General features: G+C 48.9%; 2 protein-coding genes across 7 annotated transcripts in view; one reads left to right on the plus strand and one right to left on the minus strand.

Moving 5' to 3' along the window:
- The window catches only part of SNED1 (sushi, nidogen and EGF like domains 1), an 87,045-nt gene extending 76,719 nt beyond the window's left edge, over window positions 1-10,326 (plus strand). For 2 of the 6 annotated variants that reach the window (XR_005241188.2, XR_005241189.2), the window contains 4 exons: window positions 684-800; window positions 1,289-1,376; window positions 2,320-2,631; window positions 4,376-4,459. Coding sequence is in view for 3 of the 6 variants with exons in the window: in XM_007966961.3 (XP_007965152.3) it covers window positions 684-800; window positions 1,289-1,376; window positions 4,376-4,459; window positions 5,367-5,403 (326 nt within the window). In the remaining 3 variants the exon portion in view is untranslated. Of the gene's footprint in view, window positions 1-442; window positions 592-683; window positions 801-1,288; window positions 1,377-2,319; window positions 2,632-4,375; window positions 4,460-5,366; window positions 5,405-6,030; window positions 6,815-8,911 lie in introns of those variants that run through there. The other 4 variants (XM_007966961.3, XM_038000606.2, XM_038000608.2 and 1 more) reach the window with 4 other exon arrangements.
- A 649-nt stretch (window positions 10,327-10,975) lies between these two features.
- On the minus strand, window positions 10,976-19,385 carry MTERF4 (mitochondrial transcription termination factor 4). The gene is made up of 4 exons (XM_007966978.3): window positions 19,305-19,385; window positions 16,477-16,975; window positions 14,323-14,507; window positions 10,976-13,567 (listed from the first exon to the last, which is right to left on the minus strand). Exons 1-4 carry the CDS (start codon window positions 19,323-19,325, stop codon window positions 13,166-13,168), a joined length of 1,107 nt encoding a protein of 368 aa, XP_007965169.1. The 5' UTR covers window positions 19,326-19,385; the 3' UTR covers window positions 10,976-13,165.
- Window positions 19,386-19,390: the final 5 nt, after the last annotated feature.

Below are 19,390 nucleotides of genomic sequence, written 5' to 3' on the forward strand. Positions count from 1 at the left end.
GTGGGCACAATTCTTACTCTTTTGTGTTTTTCAATGTTAAGTTAAAAATTAAAACAGGAATCTTGACAAAGCTGAAAAATAATAATCATAAGGAGAAAAATAAGGACAGAGTGAACACTAAGGGAGAAAGGCCAGGCTGACCCCTTCCTGCATCACTGTGGACTGCCCAGCTCCTGTGGCCAGCGTGGCGAGCCCGGACTGCCCAGCTCCTGTGGCCAGCGTGGCGAGGCCGCTGCTGGGGACAGGGCAGCTCTCTGCACAGAGGGTTCCATTAGAGCACCAGGAGGGGCCTCAGGATCCAAGCAGCAGAAACCCTGTTCAGGGGCAAAGCCAGCAAGGGTCAGGGTTGGGGAGGGGCCACAGGCCAGTGGAGGCTCAGCACTGAAGGCCCCGCTCCTCCCTCCCTCTCTTCCTCCTCCTTGTTCGTCTTCCTTCCTTCCAGTACTGAGGTCAGGGCCAGGCACGCTGTGGTCTGTCTCCTCACCTCTGCTCTCTCTCAACACCTGAGCTGGGACCGCGCTCTAGGGCCCAGAGGCGTTTGGGAGGCCACCGCAGCGCGCCACGGACGAGCGCACGGCCGCCCTGCATCAGGTCAGGTCATTGAGGAAGGGACAGCAACGTGTCCATGAGGCAGGCCTGACCTGGGGTCCCAGTGACTAACCTCTCGTGACCTCTGTTTCCAGACGTCCCTGGGAACTGTTCAGAAAACTTCTGTCAGAACGGAGGCACCTGTGTGCCGGGCGCGGACGCCCACAGCTGTGACTGCGGGCCAGGGTTCAAAGGCAGACGCTGTGAGCTCGGTAAGTCAGGGCTTGGCCTCAGGGCGCCCCTTACAACAAAGCCTGTGCCTCGGCCTAGGACTGCTGGGCCACAGCTGGGTTTGCCACGGGAGCCTCCAAACCATGAGGTGCCAGACAGGGAGCCGGGTGCACGGGGCTGACCCCTGAGCCCCCGGGGGCTGTGCTGCCGCCCCAAGCACCAGGATGGGAGGTGCTGCCCGTCACAGGGGTCAGAACAGCCACAGCATGCGAGGCTCAGCTGCGGAGGGCTCCCTGACCCAGCCAGAGCAGGTGTCCAGAGAAGGGACTCCCACCTCCACAATACCGACCTGCCCCGGCCTTAGAGGAAGTCAGGCTGCAGACCCCCGAGCCCTCTTCCCCGGCCTTAGAGGAAGCCTAAGGGGCTTCACTACAGACCCCTGGGCCCTCTCTTCGGGCAGGGCCTCTCGGAGGGGCAGGAGGAGCGTGTCAGGAGCCCCTGGCGAGCCATATGCCCTTCTTTGTTGCAGCCTGTATAAAGGTGTCCCGCCCCTGCACAAGGCTGTTCTCCGAGACAAAGTCCTTTCCAGTCTGGGAGGGAGGCGTCTGTCACCACGTGTAAGTTGATTTCCAAGTGTAAGTTGGTTTCTGTCCTCCGCCTTACCACGTTTGTAGTGTGTTTTTGTTTGTTTGTTTGTTTGTTTGAGACAGAGTCTTGTTCTGTCGCCCAGGCTGGAGTGCAGTGGTGTGATCTTGGGTCACTGCAAGCTCTGCCTCCTGGGGTTCATGCCATTCTCCTGCCTCAGCCTCCCCAGTACCTGGGACTACAGGCGCCCACCACCACACCCAGCTAATTTTTTTTATTTTTAGTAGAGACAGGGTTTCGCTGTGTTAGCCAGGATGGTCTCCATCTCCTGACCTCATGATCCACCCCCCTCGGCCTCCCAAAGTGCTGGGATTACAGGCGTGAGCCACCGTGCCCGGCCTGTAGTGTGTTCTTGACTCCTCAAAGTGCTTTCTCAAAGCTACCCAGCTAGCCCTGAGGAGGGACGACAGCTGCAGTCACAGAAGGGACTTGCTTTGACCACCGATTCCCTCCATGTCACAAATTAGGCAGCTGAGGCAGAAAAACTGAGTAACTGCCCCAAGTCCATGCAGCTCAGGAGCAGGGGCTGAGAAGAACCCAGGCCCCAGGCCCCCAGTCCCCACACATCAACCACCCAGGCCCCCAGTCCCCCAGCCCCCAGTCCCCCAGCTCCCAGGCCCCCAGTTCCCACACATCAGCCACCCAGGCCCCCAGTCCCCCAGGCCTTCCTCCCCACACATCACCCACCCAGGCCCCCAGTCCCCCAGCCCCCAGTCCCCCAGCTCCCAGGCCCCCAGGCCTTCCTCCCCACACATCACCCACCCAGGACCCCAGTCCCCCAGGCCTTCCTCCCCACACATCACCCACCCAGGCCCCCGGCCCCCAAGCCCCCAGGCCTTCCTTGCCACACATCGGCCCAGTCCCCACTGGATGGCAGGGCCAACTGAAGTGACCTTCCTCTCTTCTCTTCCTCAGAGCCCCCTGGAAAAACAAACAGCTCATGAGAATGCCGGCCCCAGTTCTGCCATTAACTCATGATGTGGCCCCAGGCCTCCCATCTCCGAGACAGACTGTGGAGGGAGAGCTGCCCAGCCCATCTCTTAGAACCTTTCTTGCTAACACTCTGAGTCTGTGGGTCACGCAATCAATTTAGTCAACAGATAACTTACTGAACACCTGCTGTGAGCCGGGCACTGTTCTAGATACTCAGCACACATCAGGAACAGAGCAGACCAAAGCCCTGCCTTCAGGACCCGTTCATTGCAGATGAGGGGACAGACAATAGCAGTGAGTGTGTGGTGTGGCAGGTGGTGAGTGCAAAGGGAAAAGGACGAGATGACACGATGAGACTAGGAGAGCCTGCTGGGGATGGGCAGGGGCTGGTGCAGCAAGAGGGTGCTCACCATCTTGGAGACGAGAGGGCAAGCCTCCTGGAGAGGGTGATGCTGAACAGACATGGAGGAGGGACATCTGAGGGAAGGACGTTCCAGCCAGCCAGAGGACCAGTTACCAAGGCCCCGAGTCAGGAGTGTCCCTGGCATGTTGGGGGAGAAGTGGAGAGTGGTGAGAGGTGATGGACGGAACCTCCAGGGCCATGGAGACCCACAGAAGGACTCTGGTGTTTGTCCGTCATGAAATGGGGAGCTACCAAAGGGTTCTGAGCAGAGGAGTGACATGTTCGATTACACTACTTTGTATGTTCTGCGGAGAATGGGATGTAAACAGGCAAGGGTAGAAGCTTCGTTGGAGCTTGGACATGAAGCCAGGTGTAATATGTAGCAGGAACACATATGAGATGCTAATCTGTGTTGAGATTTGGGAAGCCGTATTGACAGTCCACTGAATTTGGATTCTGTGCAGTGGCCGTCCAAACCCACAGTATCTACCGTCTTCCCGCTGTGCTTAGTTACACCAGTGCCTGCTGGTGACCACCAAGTATCCAACAAGAAGACCCTTCCCGTCCTGAAAGCATTCTGTCCTTTCACTTTCAACCTATCTGCATGTTTCAAGTGACTTCCTTGTATTTAACATAGAGGTGGGTCTTGCTTGATATCTAGTCTGACAGTCTGGTTTTGATTGGAGTATTTAGACAATTTACATCACCTTCTACATCATGACCGGCGTGGTTGGATTTAAACTGCCATATTACTATTTGTTTTCTATTTTTCCCATCTGCTTTCTGTTACTTTTTCCCTTTTTCCTGCCTAATTTTGGATTACTTTTTACTATATTTTTTCCAGTTCTCTGGTGGTTCACACTGGGAGGTTAATTCCAGATTCTGTTACTCTTTCATGTCCAGAAATGGAAGTCTTACCACAGGTTTTAGATCCTAAAGGTTCTACGAGACTTAGCATATGAGTTGGAGCTTTGCCTGCTGAACTCCTTGGATCTCCCTTTTAAACAGCTCTGACATTTGAGAACTTTAACAAAAGACAAAACACCTTCCCATCCATTATTATCTACAAACTTGTAAGAGAGATGGTATGCGTAGGTCCCATTTTACCTGCAGCTGAGACTTAAAACTTCAAGAGACTTGCTTGAAGTAGCCTGATGAATAAATGGAAGAGGCAGGAGATGAAATCAGGTCTCCCGTTCTATAATGCCTACGTCGGAATCCTGAATCCCCAATCCCCAACACTTCTCAAACTTCTCTGTGAAATACCCAGAAAAACGGAGAAGTGAGGTCATATCTTCCCCAGGCCTCAGGCCAAGTGGCCTGCCTCTAGCACTGCCATGTCTTTGAAATTTCACAGTTTATTTTTAGTACCATATACTTTGTCAGTGCTCATCAGAATGCACATTCAAATGGGTTTACGTATATTATTGTACCTCAATAAATTTGTTACAAATCACATGACATTTATGTTAAACATCTTAATACATCAATAGGAGGTAACGTTCCATTCAGAAAATAGCAGCTTTTCCCTCAAACACCTTCAGGGTTACCTGTGGGTTCACATAGCCTAGGTTAAGCAGTTGGCAACATTTTTGCTTCACTGTCTGGTTTTACAAAGCTTTCTTGTGACAACAGGTATAAAAGAGTCTACAGAGTTCACCAAGACATCTGCTTCAAAGAGAGCTGTGAAAGCACAAGCCTCAAGAAGACCCCAAACAGGTGCCTCCAGGGAGCAGGCCCATGCCATGTCCTGCATGGAGCCCACAGGGTGATGGGGCAAGGGCGGCGGTGCTATGGGATGCTGCAGGCCTGCGGGCGGAGCCAGGCGGTCTACTCACCCGGATAGGCAGCCCCTGGCCAGCCATGTTCTGCTACGAAACTGTATGTCCATATACATGCATGTGAGCGTACACAGAGGGGCCCAGCCGGGCGTGCTGGGTGCTGGGGGGAGGTCACACGGTGGGTGCTGGGAGTCACTCTGGTTATGCATATTCACACAGAACACGGTGCTACAATTGGGAAGCACAGGGTGTAACTGACAGCCCTGAGTATTTAATGGCCAATATAGTGTGTCGCTGTTTACTTTTTATTCACTCACACCCAGGTTCTTTCCCCAAAGGGTTCAAGTAGTTACAAGAATTACTCCTGTTTGGGGTTTACTGAAAGAAGTACCTGAGAATATTATATGCTTTAGAAACCACAGAGTCGAAACCTGTCATCGTCCTCATAGACCAATGAGTAGCCACGCGTATTTGTTTGGCATTACCAAGTGTCAGGGCGAGGCCGCAGCCTGCAGCTCACCAGCTGTGCTGCTCAGCCTGCGCCTGTCTCCCGGCTCTTCCCTGGGGTAGCTTTTGCTTGCGTTCTCCCACGTCCGTCCTTCTCTCTCTGACTCACATCCAGCCAGGTTTCTAGCCCTGTCACTCCCAAACTACTGCCTCAAGCCAGGCGGGCGCACACAAACTAAAATGCTAATCTCCACAGCGGTGTCTGGACTAATGGTATCCCCCACCCTGGAATGTATGTGAGCTAGAGACAGGATTTCAGCAGGCATCCTGGACTGAGGTAGCTGTAGGATTCAAAGTACACAGTCTTTTTTTCATTAAACAACTTTTCTCTATTTTAGGAAACAAAGTAAGAGTCAGACACTGGAGAAATCTTAAGGTACGTCCCTGCTGCTCCCGCACCACTACCACAGAGCTGCTGGGAAGTAGGGGGTGGCTGCCCAGCCCTGGGGCTCTCAGAGTGCCGCTGCCTACTTACTAAGCACTGCTAAAGGAAGCTCGGTCCTGTGCTGCTGGGCAGGCTCCTGGGCAGGAAGGTTTCAGAATTTCCCAAGGGGAAAAAGACATGAACCTGCTCTAGCCACTGACAAATACATCTTCAGGTGGAAATGAGGCTCTCTGTGGATAGGGGCAAATCCCACTCTTTCTCAAGGGAAACGTGGCCAAGAAACCCCTCGATCAGCTGCAGTGGGAGGAAGAGGCAGGAGGGTGGGCACTTGGAGAGGCTGGAAGACCACCTGGCACCTGGGAGGAGGGGCCACGGGCAGTGGGAGGGCCTGGGCTGCTGAGAAATTCCGGGGGTTCCAGGACAGAGCTAAGACAGTACCTCCCAGAGCTTGTGAATGGCATTCTGTCAGAACTAAAAATGGGGCAAGGGCCTTGATCACTTAATATTTAGAAAGTCTCAAAGACTGTCTGTCACTAGGGAACTCATCGCTGACACTAGACTCATAGGCATTCATAAATCCTGAAATGAAAGAAACTTTCTAACTTTTTTTGATTAAGCTAGCATTTCCCAAACTCTTTTGGCAACCAAACCCGCATCCTGCCCCTGCCTCCTGCTGCTGCATCTTCAACAACACGGGTATTCTTCACAGTGGTTTGCAGAAGACTGGGATAGACCATAGAAAACCATCTACAACCTGTTATCAGTTTCATACTGACTGTAGTTTCTTATCAACATGTCACTGTGCACGAAAGATGAATTTCTGGTTGGCCTAGGACAGCTTTGCTACTCCCGCCCCTTAAATGAGCCTTCACAGTTCCTCTTCCTGTGGTACAGATGAGAGTGAGGCACCCTTGGGTAACAAGCCACTTCAAAACAGGTCTATGTTTTGTTATATGCCTAAAAAAATAAAGGAGAAATGTGATTCGGAAACCTTTAAAAACGAACAGAAGCAAAAGAATTTTTCAGGTAAAGGCTCATACTCCAAAGGAAGAGTGTCCACACCACCTGGGGGAAGGCCTGGGCCGGAGCTCCACAGACGGCCAGAACTTGAGCTCTGAGTTGGCCATGGCAGAGTGCATGCATCTGCCTCTTCGGATGTGGAAAGGCTCTCCGTAAGAGAGCAGCTGGCAGCATTCACTTCCTGTTGACTCAAAGGAATCACTTCCTGCCATAAGAGAGCAGCTGGCAGCATTCACTTCCTGTTGACTCAAAGGAATCACTTCCTGCTCCCACCTCACCCTCCAAAGACACACACACTAAACACACTCCAGGCTTGTAAGCAATTTACTACAGCCGAGCATCACCCAACAATGGAGATGCATTCTGAGAACTGCTTTGTAAGGCGATGTCATCTGGGTGAACATCATAGCGCGTACTTAGAACAAACCTAGATGGCGCCGCGTACCGCGCACCTAGGCTGTATGGCAGAGCCTGTGCTCCCCAGGTTACACACCACAGCGTGTTACTGAATACTGTAGGCAGTTGTAACACAGTGCCAAGTGTGTGTGTATCTAAACACAGAAAACCTACAGTAAAAATATGGTATAAAAGATAAAAAATGGTACACCTATGCCGGGCACTTACCATCATTGGAATGTGCAGGACTGGCAGTTGCGCAATAATAAATTAGTTCTTCAATAAGAAATTAACCTTAGCGTACTGTAACTTTTTTACTTTATACATTTTTAATTTTTACTTTTTAACTCTTTGTAATAACAGCTTAAAATACAACCACACTGTACAGATGTTCAAAACTGTTTTAGTGCTTTTTCTGTTCTTAAAAATTTTTTACTTTTTAACTTTTGTTAAAAACTAAGACACAAACACACACATTGGCGTAGGCCTACACAGGGTCAAGATTATCCATGTCACCTTCCTTCACTTCCACATCATGTCCCAGTAACACACATGGAGCTGTCACCTCCTGTGACAATGATGCCTTCTTCTGGATGCCTCCTGAAGGACCTGCCTGAGGCCATTTTACAGTTAACTTTTTTTTTTTTTTGAGACGGAGTCTCGCTCTGTCACCCAGGCTGGAGTACGGTGGCGCTATCTCGGCTCACTGCAAGCTCCATCTCCCAGGTTCACGCCATTCTCCTGGCTCAGCCTCCTGAGTAGGTGGGACTACAGGCGCCCACCACCACGCCCGGCTGATTTTTTGTATTTTTAGTAGAGATGGAGGTTTCACCGTGTTAGCCAGGATGGTCTCGAGCTCCTGACCTCGTGATCCACCCGCCTTGGCCTCCCGAAGTGCTAGGATTACAGGCGTGAGCCACTGCACCCGGCCAACTTTTTTTTATAGGTAGGAGTACACTCTAAAATCATGATGAAGAGTATAGTAAATACATAAACCAGTAACATCACAAATTATGATCAAGTATTATGTACTGTACATAATTGTATGTGCTAGACTTCTATACACAGGGCAGTGCAGTAGGTTTGTATACACCAGCATCACCACAAACACATAAAGAATTCTTCTAGCACTTTGGGAGGCCGAGACCAGTGGATCACTTGAGATCAGGAGTTTGAGACCAGGCTGGCCAACATGATGAAACCCCCTCTCTACTAAAATTACAAAAATTAGGCATGGTGGTAGGCACCTGTAATCCCAGCTACTCAAGAGGCTGAGGCAGGAAAATCACTTGAACCCAGAAGGCAGAGGTTGCAGTGGGCTGAGATTGTGCCACTACACTACAGCCTGGGCAACTGAGCAAGACCCTCTTATCTCAAAAAAAACAAAAAAGAAAATTTTGTACCATGGCTATGACCTCAGCTCCACTGTAATCTCATGGGACCACTGTCATGCGTGTGGTCCTTCATCACACGGTGCCTAACTGTACTAGGATTAAGAATCCACAAACATAATCTGGGTTTGAGATATTTATATGGTGGTAAGTCACCTGAAATATTACTGTATCTTTTTAAAAGCTTGCCTAGCACATCCACTCCCATAAAAACAAATCAGAAACCCCCAACTAATTACCAAATACTGGCTTATAGAACACCTATTCTTGAAATAATGGAGAAAACACACAAAAAAGCAAGACACAGAAACACACGCACCCAGACGCCTACCCAAGAACAACATGAGAATTCATGTCAACCCAGAGCAACCTGACGCAGCCGTGCCCTTGGAGAAAAGACCGAGTCACTACTGGGAGGAGGAGGGCAGGGAAGAGGAACAGCCTGTTGATTTCCCATTTAAAAGTTGTAATGCTGAGCCCACCTGTTCCTAAAGATGGGGATGTAGTCAGTGGAGGCTGCCCCTCCCCGTGTGCACTGCCATATGGTAGAATCCTGGTGCTCTAAGAACGCAGGGGCCTCTGGATGACAGAGGCCCTGAGGGCCACTAAGAGAAACAGGATGCAGCCCATTTAAAGAGGAGTGGGAATGCCTATCATTCTCCTCATGCTTCACTTTGTTTTCTCTTCAAAGGATTTAAGACGTTCTTGTTACACTCCACCAACCTCACGAGTTTCTAAAACCCAGGAAGATGAGGTCTAAAAACTGGATGAAAAAGGACACCCTGAGAGAAAAGGTCCTCGCTGGAGTCAGTCCCCTCTGAGACCTCTCTCCTCAGGCCTCTAGAAGACAGATGGCCAGGCCTGTGCACACACCAGCCCGCCCTGAGAGTCCCCTCTGGGATCAATCACCTATGAGTCCTGCGATGCATTAAGCAGCCTGTGCCCTCACCCAGGCTGCTGTTCCCGAAGGTGTGGTCTGTGCCTCTGCAGATGGGATGACAGCTGGCCATTCCCCGGGATCAGTGAGGCTGTCAGCCATGCTTCTGCAGTATTCAGAAACCTGTTCTTACACTCCAAAGCCAGAGAAAGAATTCTGCCTTCGAGGCCTAATAAACTAAGAAGGAACCGTGATGGACCACTTCCAAAACAGAGGTGGGGGCAGCGGCCGAAGGGCAGAGACCAGGTGACGCTGGGAGGAAAGCCGGGTTGCAGACACAGCCGCCCCTGCTCTGGTCCTCCAGCGTGTTTATGATGCTCGTGCAGGTCGACAAGCCATCCTACGGACTAGGACAATTCGGAAGAGGAAATGGTAACACGAAGGTGGAGTTCAGACTCTCAGACAACAGCGGGGCTGGGAGTGTTTCTCTGTAAAGGGTCAGACAGTAAATATTTTCAGCTCTGCAGACCAGAGGTCCCTGCGGCTACAGCGCAGACACAGCCACAGGCGTGGAATTGAATGGCTGTGGCAATGTTCCAATAAAAACTTATTTACAATAACAGGTGGGGGCCAGATTTGGTGAACCCTGTTCTATGAGATCACCTAGGCTTCAGCCTTAAACAGTGGAAGCCATCCCTGAATGACAAGTCACGGGCATCAAAGACCCCTGAATTTTCATGGAAAAAGGTATCCAGACCCCTACTTGGAAAGCTAAGGCACACTGCCGCGAAGCAGCAAGGACGCCTTACAAGTCTCAGTGCAACAGAGACAGACACCTGGGCTGGGCTGGACAATGTTTAAGGTTCCTTTTAGTCCATGACTCGAGTAATACTGTTTTAGGCTATCGGGTAGTAAACACGATCTTAGACATCCCCATCTTCAGAAGCAGGACAGTGCGGCACCTCAGCACACCCGCTTCCCACGGTGCTGCGGAGCAGCTGTCTTCCCCTGCGAATGTTTCAACCAGAGCGGCCAGTCGCACCTCCTCTCGTGTTGAGCCTCACGATAGCTGACCCAGCGGGAAAGCCGGCGCCCTGCCGCATCGCCCTGACTGCAGAGCCAGCGTTCCAGCCACAGAGGGCCTCCTTCCTTTCATCTTTTATAAAAATGTGTTTTGAAGAGTTAGAGTATATTTTAGGCTTTTTATCTTTATTAAAATTTCATGTGCATGTGTCTGTGTATTCTGCAATTTGTCATTTTCAGAAAGAAGGAACAGGCAATTCGAGAAGTCCCACCTTCACCCCCGAACTGCTCCCCAGTCTCCAGACCCTCTTGAGAGCCGAAGGTGGAGCTCGGTGAAGGGTCTTGAGCTCAGTGAAGGGTCACTGGGTGAACTGAGAGAAAACCACGTTCACAAACACGTACTGCGGACTTCCTGCAGCCCTGGGACCCGTCATTGTTTGTCCATGTAAGCTACAGCATTACTAGCAGATGCTAAGATCAAGTGATATCACTGGAAAAGTAGGTGAATCTACTAGGAAACTTTCTACTCCCTACTAGGACCTCAAGCCCCTCAGCCACACAGCAAATGCCAATATGCTCCCGTGTTAGCTTAGAAGCCTTTGTGTCAACGAGAACTGGCTCCTGAGTCCCAAGCTTGGTGCCGTGCTGTCACAGGACTCGTCTGTTGGGATGTTTTACACATTAAATATCTAGTAAAAAGACTTCCTGGTGCTCAGGAATTACAGTTCGTTCTTGAAACATTCCAAAGAGGCCACCACAGCGTTTCCCACGTGGCTTCTTTTAAAAACTCAAATGGCTTCCTTGAAAATACTCAAAGTCCACCCAAGGACATTAGTAATAACAGAATCAGAAAACTGTCAGGAGCATAAAGATTTATTTCTGTATCAAAATGAAAGAAGCAATCATGAGTTGCTGAATTACCCATTTGCTAATGAAACTGGGACGGACTGATCATCTAACCAAGTACAGATAGAGGATTCTACTTAGTCCTCTGATCGGGCACGAGAACAGCAGCCTAGGTTCTGGGGAGAGTGGCAGTGACCGGGATGCCACATGGAAGAGAAAATGAAAACACTGGCACAGTGAAATGTCTCATTTCCAGACAGTTTTGCCTATGGCCAAGCAAGGCAATAAAGACAAACTCTCCCTTTCCCCATTGCATGTGGGCTGCCAGGTACAAGTAAGGGAATCTTTGCTCTGCCCAGTCCTCCAGTGGAGAACCCAACAGGCAAGGGTCCCACTCAGGTGTCAGCTCACCTCCTGCACCTGCCCTTAGCAGGAACTCCTTCCACTGGCAAACGACGACTGCCACGGCCATCTGACTCAGCTGTGGCGACGTGGAGGGAGTCACCGAGCTGCTTTTCTTTTGCAAAACAAGTCTTTTTTCTTTGCAGTCACGCTCTAAGACAAGGCTGCTGGAGAAAACAAAAGCACCTAGACTTCAGTGCCGAATCCCCACAATAGCATGCAGCTCACACCTACCAAGGGTATTCCCATGCATAGGGGAAAGGAACCCTGCCGAAAACCCAGCTCCTTATTTTTCTTTTAAATAAAATAATACTATCCTAAGTCCATTTACCATCTGAAGTTGTCACGAGAGAACAGTCACATTACTTTATTGGACCAGGCCTTAGATGAGTTTCTCAGGCTCAGCACTGACCTTTTGGGCCGGATCATTCTCTCTTGTGGGGCCATCCTGTGCACTGTAGGATGTTTTATAACATCCCTGGCCTCTACCCACTAGAATCTACCAGATCCTAGAATCTAGTCGATCCTAGAATGCTACCAAGGAGACTTGAATTTTGGTCCCATCATCAAAAATGCATCAATCCTGTGCCAGTTTCCCCTAAGGAGGGGCTAACTGGAATGTTCTAGGATGTGCCAATCCTAGGATGTGCCAATCCTCCAGGGCTCTCTTAGAGCTCATGGCATCAGAGACAGGCCTCTACCTCAGGGATCATCCCTGGCTTCCATCAGCTTCCTCTTCTCTGTTCCCAACACGCTCATGGCATCAGAGACAGGCCTCTACCTCAGGGATCATCCCTGGCTTCCATCAGCTTCCTCTTCTCTGTTCCCAACACTTCCAATTGTTCTTTGGACTCACTGAGTTCCCTAAGGTGACACACCCACCCCACACCCACCGTGGGGGTCATGGAGAGCTCCCTGTGGCCCTGGCTTCAGCCCACCTGCTCCACGACCCTGTGCTCTTCTCTGGTTCTCGAAGCCGTCTGTAACCAGGGCAGGGGGGATAACTGTATGGAACCATTCCCTGGCCTCCACCTGCCCCAGCACTCTCCAGGCCAGCACAGTCTGGCACTACAGACTACAGGGCCGGAGACACCAGGCCTGGAAGTGACCACTGGCCAAGAGCTGACATAAAAGCCAACCTCCCCAAACAGGAAAGGCCTGTTCTTCACAAAGATAAAGAAAACTGCCACAATTTTCTGCTGGCCTTAGGAAGCCTGCAAAATTAACCAATACATCATGAATCAACTTCCTTTTATTCTGCTGTACACTGAATGCCATTATGAAGCAATATACTTCTGGATTAAAAACAAGTATTTCTGTGGAAAACCTGCTACATGTTTTCATAAAATAAAGTGCTATGATGTACTAAAACCTCACATTGCCTTCTCATAATTTTATTTTTATCACTTGAAGGAAATATAAAGTGATTTCTGAACCAGAAGAACGAACCCCATCTTCCAACTGTCACAGAATTATCACCAACATATTCAAAAGAGAAAAAAATAAAACCAAATGTTGATGTATTAAGTGCCCTTGATTTGAATAGCTCAAAGTAAGTATTTTATTCAGGATGGGACAGGGCCCTCCCCACAGACACCTGACAACAGATCAAACATGCATTTCCTGTTTCCTGTTTGGTTTGATCTGTCTGCCTCTCAGGTGACTTATAATTTTTTTCATCAAGAGACCAGTTTTAGAATAAAAAATAACTTGAGAAGATTCAAGTAAAGGACCCAAAAGCTTTAAGAGAATGAAAAGCTTCCTTGATATCTCTGGGCCCTTGCTCTAGGCCTTCCATCATAGCTGTTCCTCCTCCTCCTCGTCCTCGTCCTCATCATCATCCTCCGCCTCATCGTCCTCCTCATCATCTTCATCCTCATCTTCATCCAGACTTGCCCTTTTGTCATCAGATGTGCTGCTGTCAGATTCCTCCTCCTCCCGAGCCAGGAGCTTCTTAAAAACCTCAAACTCCTCAACAGAAGAACAGGCTGTCCTGGCCAAAAACTCGGCTTCTGAAACTCTGAAAATGTCCTTGACCAGTGGGTTAGGGATCTGTGTCTGCCCCTTCTTATCAGGGGTTTGGTACCGTCCCAGTCGCTCCAGGTAAATGTGTCTCTGCTTAATCTTGGTTAGTGAATACTGCAAGTACTCACTCTTCACAATGTCTGGATGCTTAATTCCCATCCTGAAGTATGCATACTGGAAGACACAGACACACTTAGGAGTCCCAGATACAGAGTCTTGAAACCTATCATTCTATAAACCATATAAACTGAAGTTGTACAAAAGGATTCAAAAATAATTGCCTAATTGGTAACAGCAGAATACCCCCTCTAGGAGACTGACATTTGTGTGACAGAGGGCAGTTTCAAGACACTTTCGAATTCATCCTGAGAAACGCGGAGCAGGAAATAAAGGGGCAGGAGGGAGAAGGGGCAGGAGGAAGAGGTGGTATTTTTCTTTAAACGGGGAAGGAAAAGAATGAATAATGGAAAGAATAGGCGAAACATTCAGAAAATATCTAGAAATTCCACCTAAGTTGTCATAATTGTTACTAAAAAGTTGGACAACTGTTAAAATTACATTTTCAAAATCAACATGCAAAACAAATTCTGAGGACAGGACAGTTTCAGCTGTTTTAAAATGAGCTATTTCAGAGTCCCCACTTAGACTCCCAGAATAGGACTGGATCATTCATTACTAATGACAGAAAAGTTGAAGAATAGGTTTGATCTGTAATAAATTAAAGAACCAGAACCAAATTTTCTTTGGCTGATGTACGCAGAGAATCTAGTCTTTCACTTCCTCCACTCAAATGAGGTGTCTGAGGCTTCTTGTCCATATAACTGAGCCTTACTACATTTGAAAAACCTGAAAAACTTGCTGTTACTACACTAATCACGCTATCAGTCATTCTCACCTGAAACCACGCTAAAGGTATCAGTCATTCTCACCTGAAACTTGTATTCCAGTTGACCCAGGTCCTCTCGAAGAACAGAGGGGCAACTGTGCAAAATCTTGGTGACTTGCTGTACCGTGAAAAGGCACTTCTCCTTGAGAAGCCTGACAGTGTCATTAATGTCCTGCTGACGCATGGTGAAAATTTCAGGGCAACAGTAAAGCACCCTCTTTAATTTCCCTGCAGAACATTCAAAAAAGGCAAGCACATAATTTCAGGATACTCCAGAAACCCAAGGAGCTAGCGCACCCAATTTAAGTCCACATTTAAAAACAAACAAGGATCCTCTCTTTCCACAGAGCAAGTGGCAATTTCAGATCTAACTTCCCAGAAGCACCATGGAAATGATCCATCTCCCCACTGACTTCCTGACACTCCTCAGACTCACCAGCCTTGCCTCCCTGTGTTCCTGCTTTATTCTGGTCTCCCACCTGAAAGGTGCCAACTTTGTATTTTGGGTCTCCTCTTGCCCTCCTCACTTGGAAAATAATTTCCCAGGCATTTACTGGAAAGATCAGAGAGTAACATGGGAGAGTAGTTTCCTCCGTATTGGGGGTTTGGGTTAATGTTTCCTTCTATAATAAAATAGTCATCGAAGCATTCACAACTAACATTCTCAAGCTGAACTCAATGAAAAGGAGTTTCATCATCATCCTAACAGTAATAACAATAATAGTAATCATGAGGACACACACCACCAACGCCGACGTCCTGGTTAGCAGGGTCACCATATATCTTCTCCCAGCCAGGGCGCCTTGAGTGAAAGAGGCCCTATTAAAACTGCACTAACGGTGTAAACGGGGACTATTCCAGGCCTTCCTAGGGATAGCTGAGCAAAATTCAGTAATTGGAAACTTAAAGTCAACTACTTAAACTGTTAATTAAAATTTTCCTAACATTTGAGTTAGTGATTATCTCAATGTGTGAGGAATTTCAGGAGTTTAGGTTTATCTTCATCTCTTAAGGCTGTACTAAGTTTGCTAATTAATAACCACTGCACATAATGTATGAAGTTTAGACTTTCAGATTACACTGTAAGAGAGAATCTGTTAAGAAAAATATACAAGGCTACCTTTTTCTTATCTTCTAGAGAAAGAGGCCTGTAGAGATGCTGTGAAATGGTGGGTCCTAAACCTTCCACCCCGCCTCAAAAAAAAATCTTACCAGGAAGAGTCAATCATGCAAAGAAGTAATAGTGTAACTCCTCTGGTCAAAGTGGGTAAGGGTCCTTGGAGACCCCCAACTCCTCCAGAAGGCCCTTAAAGAGATTCAAGGAACTCTGAGCATCCTTGAGATGGGAATATTGTTGGAGGCAGGAGTGGAGGGTAAGTGGAAGGGAAGGTTACTCCACCAGCTTCCCAGGAACCTGGCAAGATCTCTCATGTTCTACAATAAATCTAAACACTTGGCTGGAATCTGTCTTTACAAGAGATGTTGGTTTGACATCACATCACAGAGACAGAGCACTAAGACCATTTCATGTTGATTTAAACATCAAATGTTATATGTACATATATTTATCAACATCACATATCAGCATCAACCCACCGAACACATACCATGTGCCCACCACAGCAGTAGGTGCTAAAGACGCCACAGTGAACAAGGCAGACAAGAGTCTCTGCTCTGGCACTCAACTTTTCCTTCTAGTCTTAACTCCTCCTTCCCTCTCGAAATGTATTCTGCACAGGCGGCCACTCCTACTCCTCACCTCCAAGCCGAATTATACATTCCTCTCCAGGAACACTGACATACCCAGAAAGCTTCCCTAATCCATCTCACCTTAGGCTGTCCTTTCCCCAACTCTGGCTCCTCTCACATCATATAACTTTTTTTTTTTTTTTTTGAGACAGAGAGTCTTGCTGTCACCTAGGCTGGAGAGCAGTGGTGCCATCTCAGCTCACTGCAACCTCCGCCTCCTGGATTCAAGTGATTCTCATGCCTCAGCCTCCCAAGTGGCTGGAATTACAGGCATGTGCCACCACGCCCAGTTAATTTTTGTATTTTTAGTTGAGTCAGGGTTTCGCTATGTTGGCCAAGCTGATCTTGAACCCCTGACCTCAAGTGATCTGCCTGCCTCGGCCTCCCAAAGAGCTGGGATTACAGGCATGAGCCACCGCACCCAGCCAAAATCTGCATCTTCTTGTACCTTCTCCAAGCCCAAGCTTTCGCAGGTAACTGGAGCGCTTCCTCATTTGCATAATAGGCAGTTTCAATAACTGGGGACTTTTCTTCAAGACCACATACACAGGCTCTGGATTCAGACCCAAGAGAATAAATTCTGAAATGATGTCCAGCAACTGTTGAAGACTGGCACCTGGTCGTATACTGAGCAATTCATTAATATGGGCATTGCTGAAACCCATGTCCAGGAGGGAACTGATGACCCTCTCTAGCTCCAAGGACCCTTGTTCCACAGGAGTCCTCTGCTTCTCAAGGAGGCACTGAACACGATTCCTCCTGCACTCTGGTTCCTGCACATAGTTACTGGATCTAACACAAGATAACTCCTCAGTGACCCCTCCATTGGAGGCTGTAGTCAGTTTGCGCAACAAGGAAGCTGTCATCCTTCTCTGTTCTCCAAGATGAGGAGTCTGCCTAGCCATCCAGGCCCAGGTGAGGGGGATCAGGCGGTGCCAATCAAGGACCTATAAGACACAGGACCAAAAGACAATTAATTCCTCACTATCCCAGTGTAATGGACACCACAAGACTTTTGAGCCAGAGTACTTACTGCCTTGGTTCCACACAAACATACAGTTTTTAAAGCAATCTGCAAAATCATATCTGAACTTAAGCTACAGAGAAGGAAGCTCACATAGAGAGAACAGGGTACTTCAAGGTCACAGAGATGGGAGTCAAGCAGGTACAATATTGTTAGCTTTTGTAGCTTTAAGGACGGAAGCAGAGATGGAGGAAGAGGGAAAAACCAGGTCACCTGGTCATGTGTGCCAGAAAAGACTGGACCTCAGACTACTTTCCAGATTCATGTTCTTAAATTCATTCCACGAGAAGAATCTTGTGGGAAAGAGTTGGCCCTTGAACAACAAGGGTTTGAACTGCTCGGATCCACTTATATGTGGATTTTCTTCCACCTCTGCCACCCTTGAGACACCAAGACCAACCTCTCCTCTACCTCCACTTCAGCCTAAAGACCTTATGAGGATCTACTTCCTCTTAATGAATAGTAAATACATTTTCTCTTAGGATTTTTGTTTGTTTTTTGAGATGGGGTCTCACTCTGTTGCCTAGGCTGGAGTGTAGTGGTGCAATCATGGCTCACTGCAGCCTTGACCTCCCCAGGCTGAGGTGATCCTCCCACCTCAGCCTTCTGAGTAGCTGGGACTACAGGCGCACACTACACCCTGCTAATTTTTGTATTTTTTGTAGAGACAGGGTTTTGCCCTTATGGTTTTCTTAATAACGTTTTCTTTTCTCTAGCTTATGTTAAGAACACAGAGTGCAATAGATACACACGATATGTGTTAACGGACTGTTTATGTTGTCGGTAAGACTTCCAGTCATGAGTAGGCTATTAGTAGTTGAGTTTTAGAAAAGTCAAACATTATACACTGATTTTCAACTGGTGTCGGGGCGGTCTGGTGCCCCTAACTCCTGTGTTGTTCAAGGGTCACAGTAGTTAACTTGCATACACAATTCCAGTTGACTCAAAAGTCTTCAGCTGTTCAAGATGGTGCTTAACAAACTATACACAAATCATCCAGGCACTCTAAGCCAGCAGTCTTCAACCTTTCTGGCACCAGGGACTGCCTTCAAGGAAGACAGTTTTTCCACAGACTGCTGAGGGTTTTCAGGATGATTCAAGCACATTACAGCTGTTGTACACTTTATTTCTATTATTTTCACGTTGTAATAGAAGATGAAATAATTATACAACTCACCATAATGTAGAATCACTGGGAGCCCTGAACTTGTTTTCCTACAACCAGAAGGTCCCATCTGGGGGTGATGGGAAACAGTGACAGATCATCGGGCATTAGATTCTCATAAGGAGCACGCAACCTAGATCCCTCAAAGGCGCAGTTCACAATAGGGTTCGCGCTCCGGTGAGAGTCTAAGGCGGCTGGTCTGACGGGAGGCGGAGCTCAGGCTGCAATGCCAGCGAGGGGAGCGGCTGTAAATGCAGACGAAGTTTGGCTGGCTCACTCGCCGCTCACCTCCCGCTGTGCAGCCTGGTTCCTAATAGGCCAGGCACCGATACCGAGGGTTGGGGAACCCCTACTCTAAACTCTTCACATCGGTCCCAACCCCTTCTCCAGCGTCGACTGTCGCCCCGGGGCCAGCCTGCCAAGCCCAAGCTCTGGCTGCTCTCCAGCCTCCGCTGTCCAGACGCTCCCTCCGCCAGGAACACCGGGCAGTCGCTGGGCTCAAGCCTAAAGACCTTTATGCGGATTCCGCTTCCTCTTAATGAATAGTAAATACACGTTACCTTCCTTGTGAAGTTCAAACTCTTGTTCAAGAGTCAACTCAGGCCGGGCGCGGCGGCTCACGCCTGCAATCCCAGCACTTTGGGAGTTCGAGGCGGGTGGATCACCTGAGGCCAGGCGTTAGAGACCAGCCTGGCCAACACGGTGAAACGCCGTCTCTACTAAAAATACAAAAATTAGCCGGGCATGGCGGCGGGCGCCTATAATCCCAGTTACTGGGCTGAAGCAGAATTGCTTGAACCCAGGAAGTGGAGGCTGCGGTGAGCCGAGATCGCGCCACTGCACTCAAGCCTGGCGACAGAGCGAGACTCTGTCTCAAAAAAAAAAAAAAAAAAAAAAAAGTCAACTCTATACCCCACAAAAATTGAGCAGAGCCACGGGTCCAGGATGCCAAAACCAGGTCACCGTGCACGGACCTCTGGAAGGGCTCCACGACCTGGCCGTGAAACACCCGGCGGCCGCGGTTCCTCTGCGTCGCTGCCCGCCCGTCTGCCACCTGGAGAAGCCCCCGCGCCCACCGCAGCCTCACCTGACGGCCGAACGCAGCCATGGCGCGGAGGAGATGGCGACACTACGGCGCCGGAAGCAGCCGTCCTCCCCGGTCCTTCACTTCCG

Source organism: Chlorocebus sabaeus, chromosome 10 (assembly GCF_047675955.1).
Source record: "Chlorocebus sabaeus isolate Y175 chromosome 10, mChlSab1.0.hap1, whole genome shotgun sequence".
Taxonomy (NCBI): domain Eukaryota; kingdom Metazoa; phylum Chordata; class Mammalia; order Primates; family Cercopithecidae; genus Chlorocebus; species Chlorocebus sabaeus.